Here is a 25437-nt window from a genome sequence, read left to right as displayed (position 1 = left end):
ACAGAAGTTGTTCTCCCCGGCTGCAGGCTCCCTTCCCCACCAGCTGCTGGCTCCCTCCGGCCACTGCTTCCTCCTGACTATTGTCTCTCCCCGGCCGCTGGCTTCCCCCTTGCTGCCGGCTTCTGGCTCCCCCGGCTCACGGCTCTAGCACCTTGTCGCTCCATCCTCGTGTGCGTCCTTGTGTGTGCGCGCCCAATGTCACTTCCGGTTCCAGTCGCTTGATGCTCTATCAGTAATAGGTTTCTCCAACATACTTGAAATGTATTTGTAGTTGACTATGTGCTCCTATTGCTGATTATACTAATGTATAACCTGTGACTGCTGAATTTACTAAAATTCTGTCAGTTTTTTTCTGACTATTCCGATCTTCAATGCTTGTGCAAAGCAAGGTAGGGTCGGATTTTATGTCACTTTAACAAAATTTTAAGTGATTACAGTCACAAATTGTGTAGTACACTGTGCAAGTGTCTGATTATTTATCATGTCTAAGAGCGGCAAGGGTGAGGAAAATACACTCACAGCAGCACCAATACTCATCATGTTTGTCAAAGCTGGGCTAACCTCTCAGGATCTGGTTCAGAAACATAGTTTTAGCTCTCATCAAAGTCTTGACAAATCCAAGGAGGACACAGGTGCAAGTTGAACCCCCATGGGCTACCTTTTTATAGACAATATCCAGTGTAGCTAGGCGGATAATTCCAACTTCTGTACCAGGGTTAGGTTACACTACTAACCCTTACATGCAGCATTCCACCTGGGGTTTATCACATCCAGCAGGGGAAGCAGCAGCCTCACAACAAAAACAGGCTGAAAGGACAGTGGTAAGTAAATCACATAGACATGAAACAATATCTTTACAGTCTACACATGCTTCAGATGAGGATTCGTTGGAGAATGAAGACTCATTACACTCTGGTTCTGCATACGAAGCTGAGGCGGAAGGTCTCAGCTCAGTGGACGTATCTGAGTTAATTAATGCGATGAAAGCCATTCTATCCTTAGAATAATCAGCAGAGCCTGTGTTAAAATCCAAGTCACCTGTGTTTAAATGTCCCAAAACAGTCAGGACTGAGTTTCCTGGGTCAGGACAGCTGAAGGAAATTTATAGAAGAGGCTTTGGTTACACCCAGTAAGAAATTTAGAATTCCAAGGAAATGGAATTCCAGTTATCCTCTTCTGGCTGAGGACTGTTTAAACAGGGAGGTGGCCCCCAAAGTAGATACGCATGTAATTCTATTAGTGGGAATATCCACATTACCTCTGCCTTCAACATCATTAAATGGTGTCATGGATAGGAGAGTTGATGGTTTTTGGCAAAAAAATATTTTGCCCCGTCTGGGGCAATCATAGGATCAATCAAAGCTTCAGCCTGGCTGGCAAAAGCAGTGGCTGCCTGGGCTGATGCATTGGAAATGGATCTTTCAATTGCATATAGAGAGCAAAAATCTCATGTAGCACATATCAAACAGGCTGCAATGTTTATGAAAGAAGTAGTCTTGAATATGGGTACTATTGCCTCTCAGGCATCAGCTTCAGCAGTAGCCGCTCGCAGAGCAGTTTGGCTACGTACATGGAAAGCTGATTCAGAATCCAAAAAGGTTTTGGAGTGTTTACCTTTTACTAGAGATATTCTTTTTGATAAAGAATTAACCAGTATCTTGGAGTCAGAAGCAGACTCCAAAAAAGTAAAGTTTCCTTCCACATGCAAATTCAAGCCTAAAATTCCGGCTTTTCAGCCCTTTCTGTCTCAAGGGAAAACAAAAAGAAAAGGAGATGGTAAACAGTCCCAATACAACAAGTCTGGTGTTAAAGCCGAATTATAATAATAATGATAAATGAGAGTTCTCCGTTGTGATGATATTCAGCATATAGAATTTATTATCAAAGAGGGAACCACACCCAATATTCTGCGCAGAGGAGCGTGGACCAAGACAGAATTCATCAATGAGCCTGTGTCTTTAGAACACTGACTTTACATTATTTATACCATAACATTATACAATTATTCATACCTTATTTACAAACAAGGCGTACATATAGATTAAATCATGGAGATACATTGGTTGATGAACAATAAGGGGAAATGCCAAATATGGTCAGATTATCTAATTAAAGAGAGTGGTTTTATCCATAAGATGGCAGACTTGTCCATGAATCTTGAATCTCCTATATATAACAATTAGGTTCTCTAATAGGCTTCGTTGTCATAAAGGTCATTCTTGTTCATAATAACGTGTTGTCTAAAGTGAAGGTCCATCAGATATTCCATGATATGTCCTTGTTCTGCCACAAAGTCTCATACAATGTCATTGAGCACTCGTTATCTACACACAGGCCTTGCTACTAGCCACGTAAACACCTAATCAAATGCTCAAGGGTTGTGGGAGAATATTACTCTGTGCATAGTAACTCTATACTAAAAGAAAACACTGTTTAAGGGAACATTAGAATATCAAGAATCATAGGTACAATTAATGAGACAATACAGGATATTTGATATAACTTCAACATTCCACTGTTTTGTTTAATCTCTAAACAACTATCATATAATAAATCAAATACTCACCATGTGTAAATGATTTGTCTGGTGATGAGTGGAGTAGTGTGAGATGTGAGATAGAATAAGGAAAACCCATTCTCTGGATACAATCGCTGGCACTAGTCCTCTGAGTATCGATGCAAAAAGCCTCAACCCTCCCAAAAACTTGTATAGATAAGAGAAATGGAAGAGGTAGCGACAGAACATGTTGTTTCTTTAACCTGGCTATAGGTTGAGGTTCTTCTTGCTATGTGTGTGTGTATGAAGCAAAAGCATGTAAGCACCTATTAAGTGTATATTTATGTTAGTGTGATCATGTGTGGGCTACCGCAGTGTAGGTAACCGGGGTCATCACCATAAGATTAGTTTTTGGTTTTCTTTGGGGTGTTAATATTTTGCCACACTGTCGACCAAGGGACGGCAGACATTTTATGCTTACATAGATTATGAGAATTATAAGAATTATCATCATGACATAATGTAACACTTGATATAGCCACTTTGAAATACTAGCTCCCATCCATCCAAAAAGATCCCAATCAGCCGATTGGTTCATGTGTCCCTGTAAATCTTGTAGTAATTTAACCTTCTGTTCAATGGGATTGTAATTATCTGAGATATTAAAACACATTCCTTTAAATTGTTCCCATCCGCTACCTTCTCTGAGCAGTAACTAATGGATGGCTACTGGATATTGAATCATACATTCTCTAATGTCTCTCAGTTCTTCATTAATGAGTCCTATAGAGGTGCTTGTAGCCTTTATATTTTTAGCTGGTCCATAAAAGTTAAACTTCCTAGGTCTATCACAAGTCTATATAGTAAGCCAAAAGGCATATCAGTAAGGGTATTTTTTATAGTAAATTAATTGTAAATCATAGTATTTTAGCTCTATAACCACGAGATATAAATAGATACTTTTGGTAAGCGTGTCTCAATTGATAAGTGATATATTTCTTCTTCTGCTCAAGTACATATTCATCAGTATCTTATCAAAACATCATTTTGTACATATTCCTAGTGTCATTATATCTTCATATGCCATGGTCAGTGTGGGGAACATACTATATGTTTATGTTATTTTCCTTAAGCCATTATGGACCATGGTGTAGGGAGAAATGTCATCAGTCACATAGAACCCACAGGTGAATTGTTACCTTACTTGCCACAGTACCAGGAACCTGATTCAGCTCCCCGTCCTGTCCCCCCCTTGTTCCACCAAGTATGAAATATATACAGTATATAATATCTGCCATCCAATCTACTAGGAGCAGGTCTATTCTTGAACATAATACACCTTATAGGGATTTGCGATTCTTCCACTTTACCATCCATACCAAACAAGGCATGGAACTATTTACTGTCCCTTAAACAGTGCCTCCAAATTTATGGTGAGATCAGCCCCGTCGTTGGTGCTATTAGCCTCTCCAGGTGGGCTTCTCTCAGCAACATTTCTGTAAATAGAGGAAGTCCTTGGCATGGTTCTTCCCCAATGATCTATAAGGAGTCCTGATAAAAGAATTACAGACCATTCATAAACTCACCAGGCTTCATCTCATGCCAGCTGCTCCCAGCACTGCTGTTTCCCTGGTAGGAGACTGTGCTCTGGTGGATCTTCCTGAACTCCTTATTTTTTCCTTCCAGGCATGGATATAGTTTGTGGTGCCGTTATATAATTCAGCATGATAACTTACTGGGCATGTGCCAATGAAAATCTAATATGGAAACAGGTTCTTGGGAACAGAGTTAGTGGAGCGATAGACATCAACTGGTGCTTATGCAAGACTATGCCACCCCCACACCACGTTCCCTGTGACTTTTGACAACATAATATCATGGAGGGATTCTCTGAGGCTAAAGACCTATAGGGCAGTGTAATTGTGGATTCCACTCTTATGATTAAATATATATTTTGTTTTAATACTTTTATTCTATACAATGTGGCCAACCAGTGCTTTTGGCTGCCCGCTAAACACTTTACAACATACTAAGACTTATTTCCTATAGGGTGGATAGAGTTATTCTGTATTGCCTGGGAAAGGTCCTTGTGTAGAGTGGGGTATTCTCTCTTTATACAGGGAAGGCATGACTGCATCCTCTTCCATTCATAGGAAAAGAAAGCTGAACTGTTGTCACCATACTCCCCTTACCAATGTGAGTAAGCCTATGGGCTTTCTCCGTCAGGCCAGGTACGGTAATAGTGATGTCAGTGCAGTGGTCTTACCTTTACTCTCACCAGATATCATCATTATCTGGTACACGTCCATTTTCCCTTCCTCAAGGATATTTCCTGTTATAAACAAGACTGGTACAATTGTATTCATTTCTCATAGGTTTACATTTCTCTATTACACAATATTTTCTTATCTGGAACAGGATACTTTCTAGATTTCTCATAGTGGTTCATTGTCAAGTAACATGGAATCAATATCTTCATTGTCTTTTGTGACTAGTTTTTCTTGGGCCTATGAAATATCATCGTTCCGTGTAGGATGACTCGGTGTCATCTCATTATCTTGATTACTACAATAGTCTCTCTCTTTTGTCTTTCTTAAAACAGACTTTCTTTTAGTCTTCAAACTTTCATGCGACCTTCATATTGTTTCTCAACTTTTCTTTTCCAATCACCTCTCTCTTTATGATATATCTATTATCCTACATACTTTACCTTTCTTCACTTGCATATCTTTCCTAAAAAATAAAATGCACTGGAATATGCGCCATGCAGCTATTTATAGTAACAATATCTTTGCCTATAACAAATATATTCTACTCTCCCCCCTTGTGACAACCTTGTCACAAAAACATAAATTGTTTGTTATATGGGCAAATAACCCTTGGATAACTATGGGATCATAAAATAAAGACCACAAAAGTTTAAAAACGCAATATTTAGAGAAAAAAACAGCAATATGAGGACCTTGTGGTAGGAAAAATATGTAAATTATGTCGGTTGATATAGTGTCAAATACAAGGAAAGGGAAAAAAATTAACAATATTATATATGTGACTTCTATGGAATTACAACATATGCAGTGCAATGTGTGCACCAAAATCTAGACACTGGCTCCATCACTTAGTAAGTATCTGATATCCTGGCATCCCCGACCTGTATATTTACAAAGTACATAGAATAACAGATTATAATTGATAATATTACTATCTCAATAAACTTTAATATATCAATTATCTATTCTTCTGATTTTGTAATATTCTGTATTTTCATACTAGTACTTTGTCCATACAGAACCAACTTTGTGACTTCCCTGTGGGATTTACAACATAAATGGGCTGTAGCTGTGGTTCTGTATGATTACTTTGCCTGTCGGTTTCTTTCTTTTTGCTATTACAATCTAGACGACATATTGTCATGCATAACTTGGACTGAGAACATTCACATTTCCAGGAACCTTGCTTATAGGGAGTAACCCTTAACCTTTCCTTATCACAGCTTCTAGTACTACGTGCTGTGGACGGTAGCCCAAACTTATTAGTTTTGCATTTGTCAGACCAAGGAACATTACAATTTTGACAATCTCTCTTGGTACATTTCCATCCTGTTACTTTTGGATAGACCAGCAAATAGTTTGGACCCATTGTTCTTGTGGATGACACACAGATGGGTCCTCCATTATCTTGACTGTTTCTGCGCCTAGATGGACATTTAGTCATGCTAAGGCGATAGCTTAGCTTGCTTAGTTTAATCACGGGCACGTTGAGGCAATGCTAGATACACAGCATGCAATACACATCTCCACCACTGGGTGGCTAATGCTCCACTAATCCAGTACTTTAGATCGAATTGCGGCGTATTGATCTACAGCTCTGGCAAATGGTCAGTGATGACTGTAATGTTAATAGATGGTGAGCAATGGTCAGACGGAGAGAGTAAAAAAATAAAATAAATAGTTTATACAGACACAAATATGTGAAAGGAAGTAGGTACAGTGCATAAATACCATGCTTTTGAAATACATGTATGAGCGTCCGAGTCCCCTAAGGCATAAATGGGATCGCTCTTTGCATTACTTTTACACATGAACCTGTGAATCTCATGAAGCATCGTGGTCTAGCGATGAAGGCTCCCACCTCCTACGCTGAAAGTCCCGGGTTCGAGTCCCAAAGTGCCACCTTTTTTTTGTGTGTGTGTTCCCGTGACATTCACTTTATTTATTTATTTTTCTTTGTTATACATTCAATGGAAGGGTGCACACAGGTTTCACATAAATCAGAGTAAATTTGCAGGAGCAACTCATTCCACTATATTAAATACACAGCGGTAATGGAGCAACAAAGTACTGTATATCATCTGCGTTTGTGTATTGTACCTGACCTGAACTCCCTCCCTGTCCACTGCATGAACTGTGCAGGCTGCCAGGGAAGAAGGGCGATGGGGTAGAGGGAGGCAGTGGAAAATATTGTGCTTTTGAAATACAAGTATGAGCGTCCGAGTCACCTAAGGCATAAACCAACACCAATGGGAAGGAAGTGCCAACCTTTTTTTTTTACTTATTTTTTTTCTTTGTTATACATACAATGGAAGGGTGCACACAGGTTTCACATAAATCAGAGTAAATCTGCAGGAGTGATTTATTCCGCTATATACTGTACAAATACACAGCGGTAATGATTTTGTCACTTTGCGATGCAATGGGGTCCGGTGTATTGCTATGTGCATAGACCTCACTTATCCCTATCGCCCCTGTGTATTTTAGCTAGGTGATTCTGACGCTCCTTCAGCAGTGCCTGCAAAACCTATGCCGTAGCTCGCTCCATAGGTGGGGGTTCACATGCCTTAGACATTTTGACACTTTGGAGTATATTTACTAAGCTCATGATTTGGCTGATTTTGTGTTTTTTGTTCAAAGTGTCATCTCGAGAATTTTCCCATATTCTGATAGGCATGCATGAATCAGTGAGATCTGTGCATGTTTATCTGGGGGAAGGGGTGCTGAAAGTGTTAAAATTCTCTGAAAAAAATTGCATGGGGTCCCCCCTCCTAAGCATAACCATCCTCGGGCTCTTTGAGCTGGTCCTGGTTGAAAAAATACAGGGGGGGGGAAACGTAGGGGTCCCCCGTATTTTTAACACCAGCACCAAGCTCCACTAGTCAGAGAGCTAATGCCACAGCCGGAGGACACTTTTATATTGGTCCCTGCGGCCCTGGCATTACATCCCCAACTAGTCACCACTGGCCGGGGTACCCTGGAGGAGTGGGGACCCCTTCAGTCAAGGCGTCCCCCCACCAGGCACCCAAGGACCAGGGGTGAAGCACAAGGCTGTCCCCTCATCCCTGTGTGGTGGATGCGGGGCTGATAGCCTTTTGTGTAAAATAAGAATATTGTTTTTTGTAGCAGAACTACAAGTTCCCAGCAAGCCTCCCCCACAAGCTGGAACTTGGAGAATCACAAGTACCAGCATGTGTGGAAATAACGGGCCCGCTGGTACCTGTTTTACAAAAAAATACCCCCTAAAAACACACTGCGATAGTAAAATTTTAATTAACATACATGCACACTTACACACACACATACTTACCTATGTTGGCCAGAAGCCCTTGGTCCTCTTCTCCAGTAGAATCCACGGGGTACCTGTAAAATAAAATTATACTTACAAAGAATCCGGTGTAGATTGGTCCTCTTCTGTAACTTTGCAATCCAGGGACTTGTTAAAATAAAAAAATGAACAACCCGAACCACGAAATGAAAGGGATCCATGTTTTACACATGGATCCCCTTTCCCTGACTGGCAGGACCCCCTGTGACTGCTGTCAGTGAAGGTCCCGCCAGCCAATCAGGAAGCGCCACGTCATGGCACTCTCCTGCACTGTCAATCAGAGGAGCGCACTGGATACAATGTAGCATAGCACAGCTACATTATATCCAACGATGGGAACTTTGTGGTCTGCTCCTGAACCTGCCAACACCTGAAGCAAGAGGTGGTAATGAGGTGGCATTCAACACTCTATATGCTTTAGAGCACAGGTTCTCAAACTCGGTCCTCAGGAACCCACACAGTGCATGTTTTCCAGGTCTCCTCACAGAATCACAAGAGAGATAATTATTTTCACCTGTGGACCTTTTAAAATGTGTCAGTGAGTAATTAATACACCTGTGCACCTGCTGGGTTATCTGCAAAACATGCACTGTGTGGGGTCCTGAGGACCGAGTTTCAGAACCACTGATTTAGAGGATAGAGCAGCAGCAAAAGGCCATTCAAACCTACACATCCAACAATATAGGCAAAAGAGGGGGAATGATATATAAATGATAAATTATATACTTGGTTATAGGAAAACATTTTCCTCTCAATACCAATATTATGACATATGTGTTGAATTGAACATATATGTTTCTTTGCGCCTGTGAGAATGATCCCACTGTTACACATTATAGGTAGTAACACTGTCTTAACATGTTATACGCTACGGGTAGTAACAAAGTGGTCATTGTAAAACATAGTGGTTACCAGAAAAGGCTACTTAGGTTGTATGCAGTAGTAACGCTCTGCAGAGAGCACTTAGGTTGTATGCAGTAGTAACGCTCTGCAGGGAGCACTTAGGTTGTATGCAGTAGTAACGCTCTGCAGGGAGCACTAGGGTTATATGCAGGAGTGATGCTCTGCAGGGAGCACTCAGGTTGTATGCAGTAGTGACGCTCTGCAGGGAGCACTTAGGTTGTATGCAGTAGTGACGCTATGCAGGGAGTACTTAGGTTGTATGCAGTGGTAACGCTCTGCAGGGAGTACTTAGTTTGTATGCAGTAGTAACGCTCTGCAGGGAGAACTTAGGTTATATGCAGTGGTAACGCTCTGCAGGGAGCAGCTGTAAAACATTATTCTGAGATCACAATCCCGTTGTGAAAGGATCTAATCAATTTGATAAATAAAACCTGTGCTTAAATCCCTTTTATATTTCACTTGCTTATATCAATTATTGCTCTACCCATATACCCATACATAGGTAGTGCTGGTATATAAATTATTTTATATATTTCATTCTTTTTTTGTCTTTCCAGACTGACAATCAATTGCCTTATGTCATGCCTATTGAAAAATCTATCTTAAATAAAAATAATAAGTTGTTTTAATTTATTCATGAAACATAAAGAAAAAGAGTGCGCCACACATTAAGGTTTCTTTAGATATAAGCCCACTAGTGTTTTTTCTAACCCCCCTAACCAGTCATTGCAATTTGCTTAATGGCGCACCTCCAACCAGATTAGCTAATCTTTGGTATTAACACTTTCGGATTATTCCCTCCATCGGTTGGTTGGTTCATACATAGAAGGATCATAAAACAATTATCATTTGGGCCTGTGCATAGTCCCTCAGACTTAACGTCTTCCCTGGAAATACTTGTGGATGGAGCCCTTCATTCGCTTTGCAGGGATTCAAGGGTAGTCAATCTGTTGAAATCAGAGCACTACATTTTGGCCACAATGCTCGATCCTAGGTTTAAAGCCTACGTTGTATCTCTCATTCCGGACACAAGTCTGCAGAGGTGGAAAGACCTGCTGGTGAGAAAATTGTCAGCTCAAGTGGAACGTGACCCGTCAACAGATCCTCCTTCATTTTCTCCAGCAACTGGGGCTGCGAGGAAAAGGATAACATTTCCGAGCCCACCCACTGGACACAAAAGTAATACTACAAGTGACACATTAACAGGAAATTGTTTCTGTCACCATAGCGACAATTATCTGGAAATAAGATAATACACAGACACACAAAAAGACTCAATGGAAATCTTTTGTTTTTAAACAACTTTATTTCATATCTTTAATACACAGATTTTTGTCTAAATTTTAAACTTAAAAAATACTTTACTCTGCACAACATGGATAAAATATCCTTAAAGCACAGAAACAATTCAAGTTACATTATAGTATTGCAGGTAAGTAAAACAGATAGATATCAGGAGAGCCAAAACCCTATGGGGGTCATTCAGACCCAGCCGCAATTGTGGCCCGCAGCAGTTTGCTTGTGGTGACAAAATGCACGTGCGCAGCAGCCGCGCAGACAAACACATTGCGGCCGCATCCCTGAGGGGTGAACGCGGGAGGGCCGGAACCATTTTCCAGGGGCTGCATGATGTCACATCTGCGATCATCTCTGATTAACCCCCTATAAGCTTCCAGAGTGCACCTCATATCTCATATTTTCCAAGTTACTACAAATGATATGAGATCGGTAGCAGCACTACTTTCAGGATTATTACACAGAACACACATAAAGGCTGACACAGCAAATAACAGTAACACATACAAGGGATAATTAGAAATAAGGAAGCATAATCATCATTAGGTCTAATTATCAACTGGTTCTGTGCGGGACCCATACACCTCTTTACTGCCTCCAGCAGCCCCTGGTACTGCACTGCAGCCACCTACCCTATCTCCCCCCACTACTGCCACCCACCCTGTCTCCTCCCAGTACTGACACCCATACTGTCTCACCCCCCTACTGCCACCCACCCTGTCTCCCCCCACTACTGCCACCCACCCTGTCTCGCCTCCACTACTGCCACCCACCCTGTCTCGCCTCCACTACTGCCATCCGCCCCATGTGTCCCCCCACTACTGCCACCCACCCTGTCTCCCCCCCTACTGCCACCCGCCCTATCTCCACCCGCCCTGTCTCCCCCCCACTACTGCCACCCGCCCTGTCTCCCCCCCACTACTGCCACCCGCCCTGTCTTCCCCCCACTTCTGCCACCTACCGTCTCCCCCCCACTACTGCCATCCACCCTGTCTCCCTGTCTACTGCAATACACCATCTCCCCCCTCTCCTTCCACTACTGCCACCGCCCTGTCTCCCCCCTAGTGCCACCGCCATCTCCCCCACTACTGCCACCACCCCATCTACACCAACTGCCACCCACCCTGCCTCACCCCACTACTGCTACCCGCCCTGTCGCCCCCCACTACTGCCACCCCACACTACTGCCACCCGCTCTGTCACCACCATCTTCACCACTATTGCCACCGCCCCATCTCTCCCCACAGTCCTTCATCTGCAGGTAGAAGAAAGCAGGGCAGTAAGGAGGCAGAAGCTGCTTCTGGTACCATGGGCCCTGGTCATGTAGGGCTCGGAGAGTCAGTAAGATTATGTAATAGGTGCCTACAGTAAGTCAGTAAGGAGGCAGAAGCTGCTTCTGGTACATGGACCCTGGTCATGTAGGGCTCGGAGAGTCAGTAAGATTATGTAATAGAGACACCATCTTACAGGCAGCCGGTGAAGGGAGTAGAGAACGGGTGTTATGTGGCAGGAACGGGCTGGTTAGGTAACAACCTGGCTGCTGCATTCTGTACAAGCTACAAGCGGTGCAATTCGTTTGCTGGGAGACCCAGGTAGAGGACATTGCAGTAGTCTATGTGTGATGATACAAGTGCATGTATGACATCAGCTAGATCTTCTGAGGGAAATAAGTGCTGGAGTATGGCTATATTCCTCAGATGAGGATCTGATTGTGGCTGATACCTGATGTGTAAGTGTCACTCCACCATCCAGGACACCAAGCTTCCGCACAGGATCAGCATTTTGTAACTCTGAACCCCTAAGCGTGTCTGGTTGGTTTTGCAAAGCTGAGCTGTAGCCCTGCCCTTTGTTGGTGAGCTTCTATCATAAGGACCTGTTTCACCAGGACTGAGTCACAGCCAACTGGCATCACCCACACCTGGAGCTCAACTAGACAACCATTTAGGATTGGTACTGGGTTCTCAATACCTAGAGCAAAGGTAGGTCCACTGCATAGCAGTAGTAGATGAGGACATGACATCTGATTATTTCACCCAGTGGTAACATGTATATTGCAAAAAACATAGGAGATAGGATAAGAACCTTAAAGAACGCATGGCAATGATGAGTATACTACAGAAGATTAAAATGGTTCCGCACCTGAGTGATATCTATTGTATGCAACAAGAGATGATTTATTTCTCAGAGTATAGAAATGGCCTCTCACCTGTGTGACTTCTTTGATGTGTAACAAGAGCTGATTTGTGTGAAAAACATTTCCCACACTCAGAACATGGGAATGCCTTCTCACCTGTGTGACTTTGCTGATGTGTAACAAGTTGTGATTTCCATGTAAAACATTTCCCACACTCAGAACATTGAAATGCCTTCTCACCTGTGTGACTTTGCTGATGGGTAACAAGTTGTGATTTTTGTGTAAAACATTTCCCGCATTCAGAGCAAGAAAATGGCTTCTCACCTGTGTGACTTCTCTGATGTATAACAAGTTTGGATTTCCAGGTAAAACTTTTCCCGCACTCAGAGCAAGAAAATGGCTTCTCACCTGTGTGCTTTCTTTGATGTCTAACAAGATATGATTTAAGTGCAAAACATTTCCCGCACTCAGAACATGGAAATGGCTTCTCACCTGTGTGACTTCTCTGATGTATAACAAGATGTGTTTTCTGTGTAAAACATTTTGCACACTCAGAGTAAGAAAATGGCTTAGCATCAGTGTGACTTCTGTTATGTCTAACAAGAACTGATTTGTGTGCAAAACATTTCCCACACTCAGAACATGGAAATGCTTTCTCACCTGTGTGACTTTGCTGATGGGTAGCAAGCTGTGATTTGTGTGCAAAACATTTCCCACACTCAGAGCAAGAAAATGGTTTCTCACCTGTGTGACTTCTGTTATGTATAACAAGATGTGATTTAGTTAAATAAGATTTCCCACACTCAGAGCAATAAAATGGCTTCTCACCTGTGTGACTTCTCTGATGCATAACAAGATGTGAGTTTTGTGTAAAACATTTCCCACACTCAGAACATGGAAATGGCTTCTCACCTGTGTGACTTCTCTGATGTATAACAAGTCGTGATTTGTATGTAAAACATTTCCCACACTCAGAACATGGATATGACTTCTCACCTGTGTGACTTCGCTGATGTGTAATAAGATCTGATTTCGTTGTAAAACATTTCGAACACTCAGAACATGGAAATGGCCTCTCACCTGTGTGACTTCTCTGATGTATAACAAGATGTGATTTGTATGTAAAACATTTCCCACACACTGAACATATCAGTGGCCTCTCACCTGCCTTACCTGTGTGTGGGTTAATAGGCTTTGTGTTCTTTGTAAAACATTTGGCATCTATAGAACAGGGAAACACTGTATCTACTCTCAGAGCTGTAACAGATGCTCCAATATCAGAGTGATCAGGAGAACATTTCCCAGGATCAGAGGGATCAGCTGATAGAGCTGGATGTATAATTGGGGTAATGGGGTTATCTCCTGGAGAATCCGGTCTACTGTCATTATCTTTTATGTCACAATCCGGGGATAACATTAGATGTCCTTCTGAGATATTCCTGCTTGTGTGTCCATCTGCTGGAAATAAAATACATTATGGAAATGTGGCATTTTCTGTAACAATATTAATCTTGTAAACAATAGGAGAAGACGACTCTCTGGGACACTTAATTGTAAATTTGTGTGTATAATAAAACATAACTTTTAATGAAGGCTTTATAATATTGTGTCTCAGACTATCATTGTGTCCACCCTCCTGAGAACACTCACAATAACAAATGTAATATTATAATAAGACTTAGATATATCTCTCTCTTGTACTGGTAACTAACCATGAAGTATAAATGGAGACGTAGTCACTCGGCAAGTCCTATGTCAGCACCAATGTAAAACAATGGATGGGGAACATATCGTATGAATTGGAGATTCTAGATGAACAATAACATCAGTCGTATGAGCTGATGGATCAGAGAAATGTCTCCTAACGTTACTCCTGGAAGCATTGGTAAGGTAGCATTCCTTTATGTGTGTGCTCATACGCTGGTAAGCCTGTACATGTGTTACTCACCCTTATATAAGGTATATTGCTACAGCAGAGTAGGTGTGGAACAAGGTATTTTACATGCAATACACCCATATAATAACCTTCAATTATAATCATCTGCTAGGTTATAATCCACTCTAACACCCCCATCATGAGTTTTACCTCTATATTCTCTTAATAGTAATAAGAACGATGTGTGTACGGTAAGTATGATACAGAGAATTACATATCAGAATCTATACAGCTGCCGCCATACTTCTGCTTCTCATACGTGTGCTACTGGCAGCAGTGAACATCTGAGTGAGAGTGCAGGGAAGACAGCAGAGTCTAATGAGAAAGAGACTGGATCTGCCTTTGCAGGGATATACCACACCTGTCACCCCTGTTAGTATATAAAATAATAAATAAGAGGGGCCTGAGTCCATCCAGACATGCTTTCTGAGCTCTCCTCACTATGGGGGACATGTACTAAGCAGTGTTAAAAGTGGAGAAGTTGCCATAGTAACCAATCAGCTGCTCAGTATACTTTTATAGTATGCAAATTATAAATGTTACATCAATGCTGATTGGTTGCCATGGGCAACTTCTCTATACTGGCTCACTTCACTTTTATCACTGCTTAGTACATCTCCCCGTAAGTGGCTTCTTATCTACCCTACCTGATAGCTCTCAGCCGCCGCTGGGATCAAGACCCAATCTATTAAGTCGTCCACTCCTACTGGCCTAAAGCCGCTCACTACGGGCACTGTTCACTGCCGCAGCCTAGTGCCGCCGCTGAAGCCACGGGCTGTAGTCTGGGAATAAGTGCGCCCAGTCTTTCCTGCATACTCCGGATACCTGACTTGGAGGCGATTTTGCCTCAGGTGGGAGCACTTGCTCTCCTGCTTCTGCTGGGGACAGAACGGGCTGCCCACAGTCACCAGAGCCCTGCAGGGATATTAGGAAGTGAGGTGGCTGCCATTTTGGATCCTAGTGCCCGGCCATCGCATGCTTTGCTTCAATAAGGTTTGAAATTAATATAAGCTGCTAAATAAGTGTCCTGACGGCTGGACCGTGGTCAATACACTAAATTGCAGCATTTGCCTGGAGGTGAAACTGCCTTCTATTTATATGGTACCACTATAATCTACTTCCTCTCAGTCTACATGCAGAGCCCAGTATCAAGTATAGTCTGAGTACAGCGCATTACACTCTGATTACAACCTCACAGTATATTATTTTGTGGATTTATTCACTGAATATATTTTGCCATTTGTGTCTCTCTGGGCTGAGTACTTCACGTCTGTGATCACGCTGACCTCTAGTGGAATTTCTCGCTCATTACTGTGTTATTTGAGTTGCATTACATCATGTTTACTTGAAATTTTAGCTCGGATACCCCCGTCACCCCGACAAAGAATGTCATTTTGAACTGAGTCATCTTGATGTAACCTCCTGACAGCGTACTACTGCTACTTTTATTTATAGATTGTATTTTCCTATCTCTGAGAGGTCAGTCTCTTTGTAACCAGCTTATGGGGGTCATTCCGATATGATCGCTCGTTAGCAACTTTTTGCTGTGCTGCAATCAGATAGTCGCCACCTAAGGGGGAGTGTATTTTCGCTTTGCAAGTGTGCGAATGTTTTTGCAGCAGACGGCACAAAAAAGTTTGTTGCAGTTTCTGAGTAGCTCTGGACTTACTCAGCCGCTGCGATCTCTTCAGACTTTTTGGTCCCGGAATTGACGTCAGACACCCGCCCTGCAAACGCTTGGACACGCCTGCGTTTTTCCAAACACTCCCAGAAAACGGTCAGTTGACACCCATAAACGCCCTCTTTCTGTCAATCACCTTGCGATCAGCTGTGCGAATTGATTCTTCGCTAAATCCATTGCCCATCACCAATCCTCTTTGTACCGGTACGACTCGCCTGCGCATTGCGGTGCATACATGTGCGGTTTTGATGAGTTTTAACCTGATCGCAGCGCTGAAAAAAAGTTGCTAGAGAGATCAACTCGGAGTGACCCCTCATGCCTCCAAAAAAAGGTTAAAAAGTACCAAATTGGCCCCACCTGTCCATCTCTTTGGTACCTCAAATTCAGGTGGTCCTTCTGAGACCACTACATCATCTGCTTCTTCTTGTCAGACGCACAGCCCAGCTGTAATGGCTGAAAACGTCTTAAGACACACTAGATGGTCCTGTTACTCTACGCTCTATACATTCTATGTTATTTACATTTAAGGACTGAACTAACCTCAGAACTTAACTCTAATATTTGAAGCTTTGGGGTCTGATATCAGTGAGATTGGCACTCGTACAGAGATGAAAGAGATTGTTGCGTCTCACAAAGATCTGATTTCAGCACATGACACCCTTCAGGAAGACCTGGTCTCTATTTGTGATAAAGTCATTGATTTAGAAGACAGGTCTCTGAGAAATAATATCAGAATAATGGGCATTCCGGATTCTGTTACAAATGCAGAGCTTTAGGATTATGGTCCTCTTTTCAGAAACTTCTACGAAGGCTTCTGCCGCTGACCTTCTTATTGATAGGATCCATAGACTCCCAAAGTCCAAACAGGCCCCTATCCAAGCACAGAGGGACACTCTGCTCAGGGTCCACTTTCTTCATATTAAAGAACACATTCTACAGGCTGCTTTGTCTTCCTCATCCACAGCTGAGTGCCTAAATAATCTGCAGATATTTCCAAATATTTCTCCTGTGACACTGGCCAAAAGGCGTCTATTCCACCCAAGGAAATGTGCAATACAAATGGGGCTTTCCTACTAAGCTTATTGTAATGTGAAACGGCGCCTTCGCAGTGATACCTTCACCCGAGGATGGCCCTTCTATTCTGAAAATTTGGGACATTCCTGTTGACAGTCCTTCATGACACTTTACCTAAACCAATCCCGGAGGAGTTGTCTTCCGTCTCGAAGTAATATGATAAAGGAGTAAGACTGTTAGAGACACTCAGAGTCTGTTTCCTACTATAACATGTGCCAACTGGGACTAAGTTACTGGACATGGATCTATTTTTGGCCCAGATTTATTTGCTCTTGTTATGGGTATAAAATGTATCTTTTTATCTTTATTTCCTGTGCTATATAATTGCTATATGGTATATGGTCCGACATTGTTTCCACTGTTACATTTCATAATACATTTCTAGAATGTTTGGGTGTTCAGGTAAAGCATGACTGATTCGTGTAACACCCTGTTGCCCTTATAACGGTGTTGGTAGAACCTACATTGGATATCAGGCCATGTTCCTGGCCTTTACCTCCTTTGGATACATTGGTTACATTGAGATATGATATTTCTTTGTACAATTGTTACTATGATGACTAGATTTTGCACTCTTGTATGGCTACTTGGGGTAGTTGGTGAGTTTCCCTTTTAGGCCAGACCGCCACCTTTTTCTACCTTTCTGTCACGGTTCCCTAGTAACCGAATCTCTAGTTCCTTTATGGATGCTATTTCTGATTGTCTTTCATTTTTCTTCCCTATTTTATTAATTTTTTTCTGTTATTTGATAGTTTGAAGTATGCACACGCCCTACAGACTCTATTGGACTTCACACAGATGATCCTAGATGTTTCATTTGGTAGACTTACCATTGTTAACTCTCTTTCCGCGAGGTTCATTGGTTTCACAGGAAAACATTGCAGTATCCACAGGAAAATATGGGGGTGGGATCTTGATCCAGAGGCACAAACAGGCTAAAGCTTTAGGCTGTCCCAGGATGCATTGGGGCCTCCTCTATAACTCCACCTCCAGACACTGGAGCTCAGTTTTGTTTAACCAGTCCAATGCAGGAGCAGGTAAAAGAGAAGGCAGATGTTAGTCACATAGAACCACATTCTCATGACAGGAGAAGGGACCAGCGGCTAACGCCGTACAAACCTACAGAATCTAGGTGCGTCAGGGTGGGCGCCCTGTGGAACCAATGTACCTCACAGAAAGAGCTGTAACAATGGTAAGTCTACCATAACTCTCCTTTTCTGCAGCAGGATACATTGGTTTCCACAGGAAAACATTGGCGACGTTCCTCAAGGGAGGGGACGCACCTTAACGGGCATGAGAACGTGGCATCCAAAGGAAGCATCCTGGGAAGCAGAAGTATAAAAGGCATAGAACCTAATAAACATGAGGACCACGTAGCCGCCTTCCACAATTGTTCTGCGGATGCGCCACGGCGAGCCACCCAAGAGGGTTCAACAGACAGATTAGAATGGGCTTTAATAGCAGCAGGAGCTGGAAGTCCAGCTTGCTCATAAGCTTGTGCAATCACCATTCTAATCCATCTGGCCAAAGTTTGCTTATTCGCAGGCCAGCCACATTTGTGAAAACCAAACAGTACAAAAAGGGTATCTGACCTCCTGATAGAGGCAGTCCTTTCCACATAAATACAGAGAGCCCTTACCACATCCAAACAACGGTCTTTGGAATACAAATCTGAAGAGATAAAGGCGGGAACAACAATCTCTTGGTTAAGGTGAAAAGATGACAGCACCTTAGGCAAATAGCCAGGTCTATTTCAGAGAATTGGCCGGTCACTGTGAAAAGTCAAATAGGGTGGACGACAGGACAAAGCGCCTAAGACCGATACCCTTTTTGCAGAGGCAATTGCCAGCAAGAACAGGACCTTGGCCATGAGCCATTTTAGGTCCACTGACTCAAGAGGTTAAAATGGAGACTCTTGCAGGACCTTTAGTGCAACAGTCAAATCCCATGGAGCCACAGGAGGGACATGGGGAGGCTGACTCCTAAGTATGCCCTGAGCGAAAGTATGAACGTCAGGTATAGATGCAATTTTCCTCTGAAACCATACCGACTAGGCAGAGATGTGAACCTTGAGGGTGGCCAGACGAAGACCTAGTTCAAGGCCTCGTTGCAGAAAAGCCAGGATTCTGGATGTTCTGAATTGATATGTATCATAATTCTTGTCAGCACACTAGATGAAGTAAGAATTCCAGACTCTGTAATAAATCCGGGCAGATGCCGGTTTGCGGGCTTTCAGCATAGTCTGAATAACTGCCTCGGAAAATCCTTTGGCCGTCAGGAGTGAAGCTTCAAGAGCCACACTGTCAAAGCCAGTCTGGCCAGGTCTGGGTAAAGACAAGGGCCCTGTATGAGAAGGTCCGGGCGCTGCGGAAGTAGAAGGGGTCTCTCTGCAATAATGACATGGGATGATCTAGATATTGTGGCAATTACAGAGTCATGGTGCAATGAAAATCATGACTGGGACATAGCTATCCCGGAATATACTTTATTTAGGAAGGACAGAACGGGAAAAATCGGAGGAGGGGGGGCAATGTATGTAAAAAAAAGCATTAATACTACCTTAATACAAAGTAATGAAGAAAAAACTGAGGCCCTTTGGGTGTCCATAGAAATAGGGGAGAAGTCGATTATTCGTATTGGTGTGATATATAGGACACCAGGACAGGAAGTAGAACTGGACAAGAACCTATTGCAGGACATAACTAAAATGGCATTAATAGCAGAGATAATAATCATGGGAGACTTTAATCTTCCTGATGTAAACTGGGAGGTGTCTGTTGCTAATTCCACTAGAAGTAGAGACATTTTAAATTCCCTTCAGGGAGCATCCCTCCACCAATTGGTGAGGGAGCCCACTCGGAAAGACGCAATATTAGACTTAATACTTACAAATGGAGACAGAATATCGGACGTAAAAGTTGGTGAAAACCTGGGATCCAGTGATCATCAAGCAGTATGGTTCAGCATTAAGACATAGACTGACTCGTCCCAAACAAAAACAAAGGTGTTGGATTTTAGGAAGGCTGATTTTGTAGGGATGGGAAAATGTGTAAGCGATTCTTTGGCAGAGTGAAGGAACTTGGAAACAGTGCAGGAGAGGTGGAAAACATTCAAATGTGCAATATTAAAGGCAACAGACCATTGTATCAAAACTGTTAGGAAAAACACAAGGAAAAGGAAGCCAGTGTGGTTTGTGAAAGAAGTAGCAAATATTGTGAATGAAAAAAAAAGACGGCTTTTAGGAAATATAAGCAGACACAGAATAATGAAGACAAAAAGATATATCTTGTTAGACAGAAGGAGACAAAGAAGGTAATCAGATGTGCAAAGACACAAGCTGAGGAGAAAATGGCCCAGTCAGTGGGTAAAGGAGGCAAAACTTTTATTTAGGTATATAAGTGAAAGGAGAAAAACAAAAGGCGGTATTATAAAACTAAAGACAGAAACTGGGAGTCTTGTTGAGGGAGACAATGTAATAGCAGATCATCTTAATACTTATTTTTGCTCAGTATTTACTACTAAAAGAGAGGGGAAGGGGCCACAGTTAACTTGCAGTGATATTTAGGAAAATGAAACAAGTACATTTACAGAGGAGAAGGTCCTAACAGAACTCTCAAAGCTGAAAGTGGACAAATCTATGGGGCCAGATGGGATACATCCAAGGATACTAAAATAACTTAAAGAGGTGCTGGTAGCACCATTGACAGAATTATTCAACCAGCCATTAGCTACAGGAGTAATTCCTGAGGACTGGAAAGAGCGAACATAGTCCCACTGCACAAAAGTCTAAGCAAGAGCAAGGAGGAGGCAAACAACTACAGACCAGTGAGTCTTACATCAGTAGTAGGGAAATTGATGGAAACACTCTAAAAAGAAAGAGTTGTAGATTATCTCAAATCCAGCAATTTACAGGATCCCAAACAGCATGGATTCACTGGGGGGAGATCATGTCAAACAAATCTTATTGACTTTTTTGACTGTGTGACTAAAGTGATGGATAAAGGTGAAGCCGTGGATATAGCTTATCTAAACTTTAATAAGGATGTTAACACTGTTCCATATTGCAGACTGCTAAATAAACTTGGAAGCTTGGGATTGGATACTAGAATTATTTAATGGATAAGATCTTGGTTGAAGGATAGAAAACAGAGAGTTGTGGTAAATGGAGTGCATTCACAGGAGGGAAATGTTACCAGTGGAGTACCCCAGGGATCTGTACTTGGACCAGTGCTTTTTAATATCTTTATTGGCGACATTGCAAATGGCATTAAAAAGAAAGTATGCCTTTTTGCAGATGACACAAAGGTATGCAACAGGGCAGACACACCAGGTGGGGTAAAACAAATGATTGAGGATCTAGGTAGACTACAGGAATGGTCAAGATCGTGGAAATTACAGTTTAATGCCGAAAAATTAAAAATCATGCACTTGGGTCTCAAAAATCCAAAGGCTAAATATAGTATTAAGGGCACTATACTGGAAACTGCTGAGGAGGAAAGGGATCTAGGAGTCACTATTTCAGGTGACATAAAGGCAGGTAAGCAATGTAACAAAGCAATGAGAAAGGCTAGTCAGATGCTTGGTTGCCTTGGGAGAGGAAACAGTAACAGAAAGAAGTAATAATGCCACTGTATAGGTCATTGGTACGGCCTCATCTAGAATACTGTTTTCAATTCTGGAGGCCATATCTTCAAAAGGATATTAATACATTAGAGCTTGTACAAAGAAGAGCAACTAAAATGGTGCATGGCCTACATCACAAAACATACCCAGAAAGGCTAAGAATTCTCAATATGTAAAGTTTGGAGCAGAGAAGGGAAAGAAGGGAAAGAGGGGTAATGATAGAAACTTTCAAATACATCAAGGGTTTTAACAAAGTCCAGGAGGGAAACATTCTCCAAATGAAGAGAAGCAATAGAACACGAGGATATGCACTGAGATTGGAGAGGGGGAGGTTCAGGGGAAATTTGCAGAAAAATTACTTCACAGAGAGGGTAGTGGACAAGTGGAATAGCCTCCCATCAGAGCTGTTAGAGGCTAAGACAGTAGAGCAATTTAAACATGCATGGGATAGGCATAAGGATCTCCTTACAAAGAAATAAGGATCAAATAAGGATTGAGATAAAAATATGGTAAAAAACCCCCCAAAAAAACAGAAGGGCAGACTAGATGGGCCAAGTGGTTCTTATCTGCCATCAAATTCTATGTTTCTATGTTTCTCTGTTGACAGACCCAGCAGGTCTGAGAACCAATATCTTCGAGGCCACGCTGGAGCGACTAGAAGTAGTAGTCCTCCTTCTTGTTTGAACTTCCATAGTCGTAGTATCCTGGGCAAAAGTGACACTGTAGTTAACACGTAGGGCAGCCGAAAGTTCCATGGAATTGCCAGCGCGTCCACGAATGCTGCTTGAGGATCCCTGGTCCTTGATCCGTACCGTGTGATTGTGTCGAGATGCCATGAGGTCTACGTCCAGTAGGCTCCATCTATCCACTAGGAGTTGAAAGACTTCCGGATGAAGATTCCACTCTCTGGCATGTATGTCCTGGCGACTGAGGAAGTCTGCTTCCCAGTTTTGGACACCTGGAATGAACACTGTCGATATGGCTGGCAGATGGCGTTCCGCTCAACAAAGGATTTTTGACACTTCCATCATTGCCATGCGGCTTTGAGTGCTGCCTTCATGATTTATGAATGCCACCATGGTGGCGTTGTCTGACCGTACCTGAACAGGCCTGTTCTGTACCAGAGGCAGGGCGAGAGAGTGCATTGAACACTGCCTTCAACTCCAGAATGTTTATTGGGAGGAGTGACTCCTCCTTGGTCCAGCGACCCTGAAACGAGTGTTGCTCCAATACCGCACGCCATCCTCTCAGACTGGCATCTGCTGTCAGCATGACCCAGTCGGGGATCCAGAAGGGATGGCCCTTGCTTAATCGCTGATCCTCTAGCCACCAGGTCAGCGACAACCGAACCTCCGGAGTTAAAGCAATCATCTGAGATCTGATCTGATCTGGAGACAGAAACACCCATTGACTGTGTGTATCCAGAAGTGCCCCTTGGTGCACTATGAGCTGGGAACAGCGAGGACTTTTTCCAATACATAAGCCAACTATGGGCTTGCAGAAAGTTTGCCAGTGGGAATTTACCAGAATCAGCAGATCGTCCAGATACGGTAGGATTATGATCCCCTGGCAACGAAGATGTGACCTTATCACGGCCATGACCATGGTAAAAATCTGAGGAGCCGTAGCCAATCCAAATGGTTGAGCCTGGAATTGAAAGTGTAGGTTGCCAATAGCAAACCGCAGAAACTGCTGGTGTGACCTGGCAATCGGTATATGCAGGTATGCATCCTGTATATCCAGGGATACCATATAGTCTCCAGGTTCCATAGCCAGTACAATTGAGCGCAGTGTTTCCATACGAAACCTGGGTACTCTCACAAACTTGTTCAGAGATTTGAGGTTGAGCATAGGCCGGAATGACCCATTGGGTTTCGGAACTAGAAACAGGATCGAATAACAACATCTGCCTCTCTGGGACTGAGGTATCGGCACAACCACTCCTGTACTACGGAGAGAACTGACACTCGTTTACAAAGCTTGCACCTTTAACGGATCCCATGTGCCTGAAGTGGTCTTTCACCAGACCTGGGTGAACTGTAGAAGTCGGCCTCCCACCCTGTAATCCTCCAGGGGGAGGCCCGCCACATCATGCAGCAGGTTTGTCATGTTTTGAAGCAGGCTGATGGGCATCTCAGGATTGTGTGGCCTTGGGCTAGGTGGTTTTGGGAGCATGAGATTGTCTCGGCTATGCCTGACCTTTTGCTTTCCCTTGAGGCCGAAAAGATTAGTTTTTGGAAGAAAAGCAGTCTTAGCAGCTGCTAATTCAGATACAATTTTATTCAGGCAAATATAGTGGTGGATGCCCAATTATCCTAGTCACATCATTCAGGAGCTTGAATGGGAGTTTTTACCAAACAAAATGTCCCCCCTTAAATGGGAGTACCTCTAAGGTCTTTTTGGAGTCTAGGTCCACCTTTGATGACCTCAAAAACAGAATACGGTGAGCCAGGACAGACGTCGATGCCTTGGCTGCCAGTACTCCTGAATGTAACAGGCAGCAGTGGTAATGTGAGACAGGTATTGTCTGGCACTGTCAGATATATCCTAAGGCAGCTCATCTTTTAATGCCTGAACCCATTCTTCAATACCTTTTGCACCCCAGGAGGCAGCTATAGTGGGCCTATGCACAGCTCCTGTGAGGGAGTAAATAGACTTCAGGTATCCCTCCACACGCTAATCTGTCAGTTCCTTCAGTGAGGTGACAGTGGTGACAGTCAGAGTGGATGATACCACAAGACGGGTGACATGAGAATCCAATGGTGGAGGATTTTCCCACTTGCTACATAACTCTGCAGGGAGAGGATATCGAGCCAAGGCCCGTATAAAGACACAGGGAATTTCTTCTTTGGAGTAGACCAGGGTTCCCGTCTGATGTCCACTGAATGGTCAGAATGGGGTAACAGAGTTTTATCAACTTTCTGCAGCTTACACATATCGGTTTCTTTTGCTGTAGTAGTGGAATCCTCATAGAAACTACTAAGGCCGGAACATCAACCTGTAAGGGAGAATCCTCATCAGTAACACCACATTCAGTGTCTGACAAGGCCATATGTTCCCCCTCCTCTTCAGATGAAACATCAGAGAGGTATATGGACTGTGAGGAAGTAGCCCGCTTAGATGACCCAGAAGCACAGGAGTGACCTGGGGTGGATATCTGTCTAACAAAGGACTGATTTATTTGTTGCAGCTGGTTAGACAAGGCGGATTAACCATAGGTGGCTGTAGTGGTACAGGTGGTCCCATAGGGGGCGTAAGGCGTTCCACCGGAGTACTCAGTAGGTTAGTGAACGCAGCCCAGGGTGGCACCTGATTGGTTACAGGAGCTGCAGACTGGCAGGGAGATGTATGACACACAGTACACAGACCATCATACACAGCTTCCCCCTCTGGTAAATCTTTGGTGCATACTCTGCATGATGCAGGAGCTTCCACAGACTTACTGCCCTTCCTGTTACACATTGTACACAAAATGCAACAATAGAGCGGTTTAGTACGATAAAGCCAAAGTACAACACCTGCGAATAAAGCCGTTAGTATGTGACCGAGTACACAGTAGATTAAACGTAATAGGTAAATACTGTGTCGCACTAACTATATACATGACCCAGACGTACCTAGCCTCTTAGAGTACGGAATACAGGGACAGTTGTATCTGGGAAACACTGAAAGTGAAACCACACAGCAGATGCAGG

At 43.0% G+C, this 25437-nt stretch overlaps 2 protein-coding genes across 2 annotated transcripts in view; one reads left to right on the top strand and one right to left on the bottom strand.

Annotated features, from left to right (window-relative positions):
• Positions 1-25437, top strand: part of LOC134983483 (zinc finger protein 271-like) — a 175552-nt gene that overhangs the window by 100778 nt on the left and 49337 nt on the right. The gene's annotated exons all lie outside the window — the stretch shown is intronic.
• Positions 11478-13883, bottom strand: LOC134983480 (gastrula zinc finger protein XlCGF57.1-like). Its single transcript, XM_063949149.1, has one exon. It carries the CDS (start codon positions 13843-13845, stop codon positions 12469-12471), a length of 1377 nt encoding a protein of 458 aa, XP_063805219.1. The 5' UTR covers positions 13846-13883; the 3' UTR covers positions 11478-12468.

The sequence above is a fragment of the Pseudophryne corroboree genome, assembly GCF_028390025.1.
Source record: "Pseudophryne corroboree isolate aPseCor3 chromosome 3 unlocalized genomic scaffold, aPseCor3.hap2 SUPER_3_unloc_16, whole genome shotgun sequence".
NCBI lineage: Eukaryota > Metazoa > Chordata > Amphibia > Anura > Myobatrachidae > Pseudophryne > Pseudophryne corroboree.
This window is presented reverse-complemented; position numbering and strand designations above follow the sequence as displayed.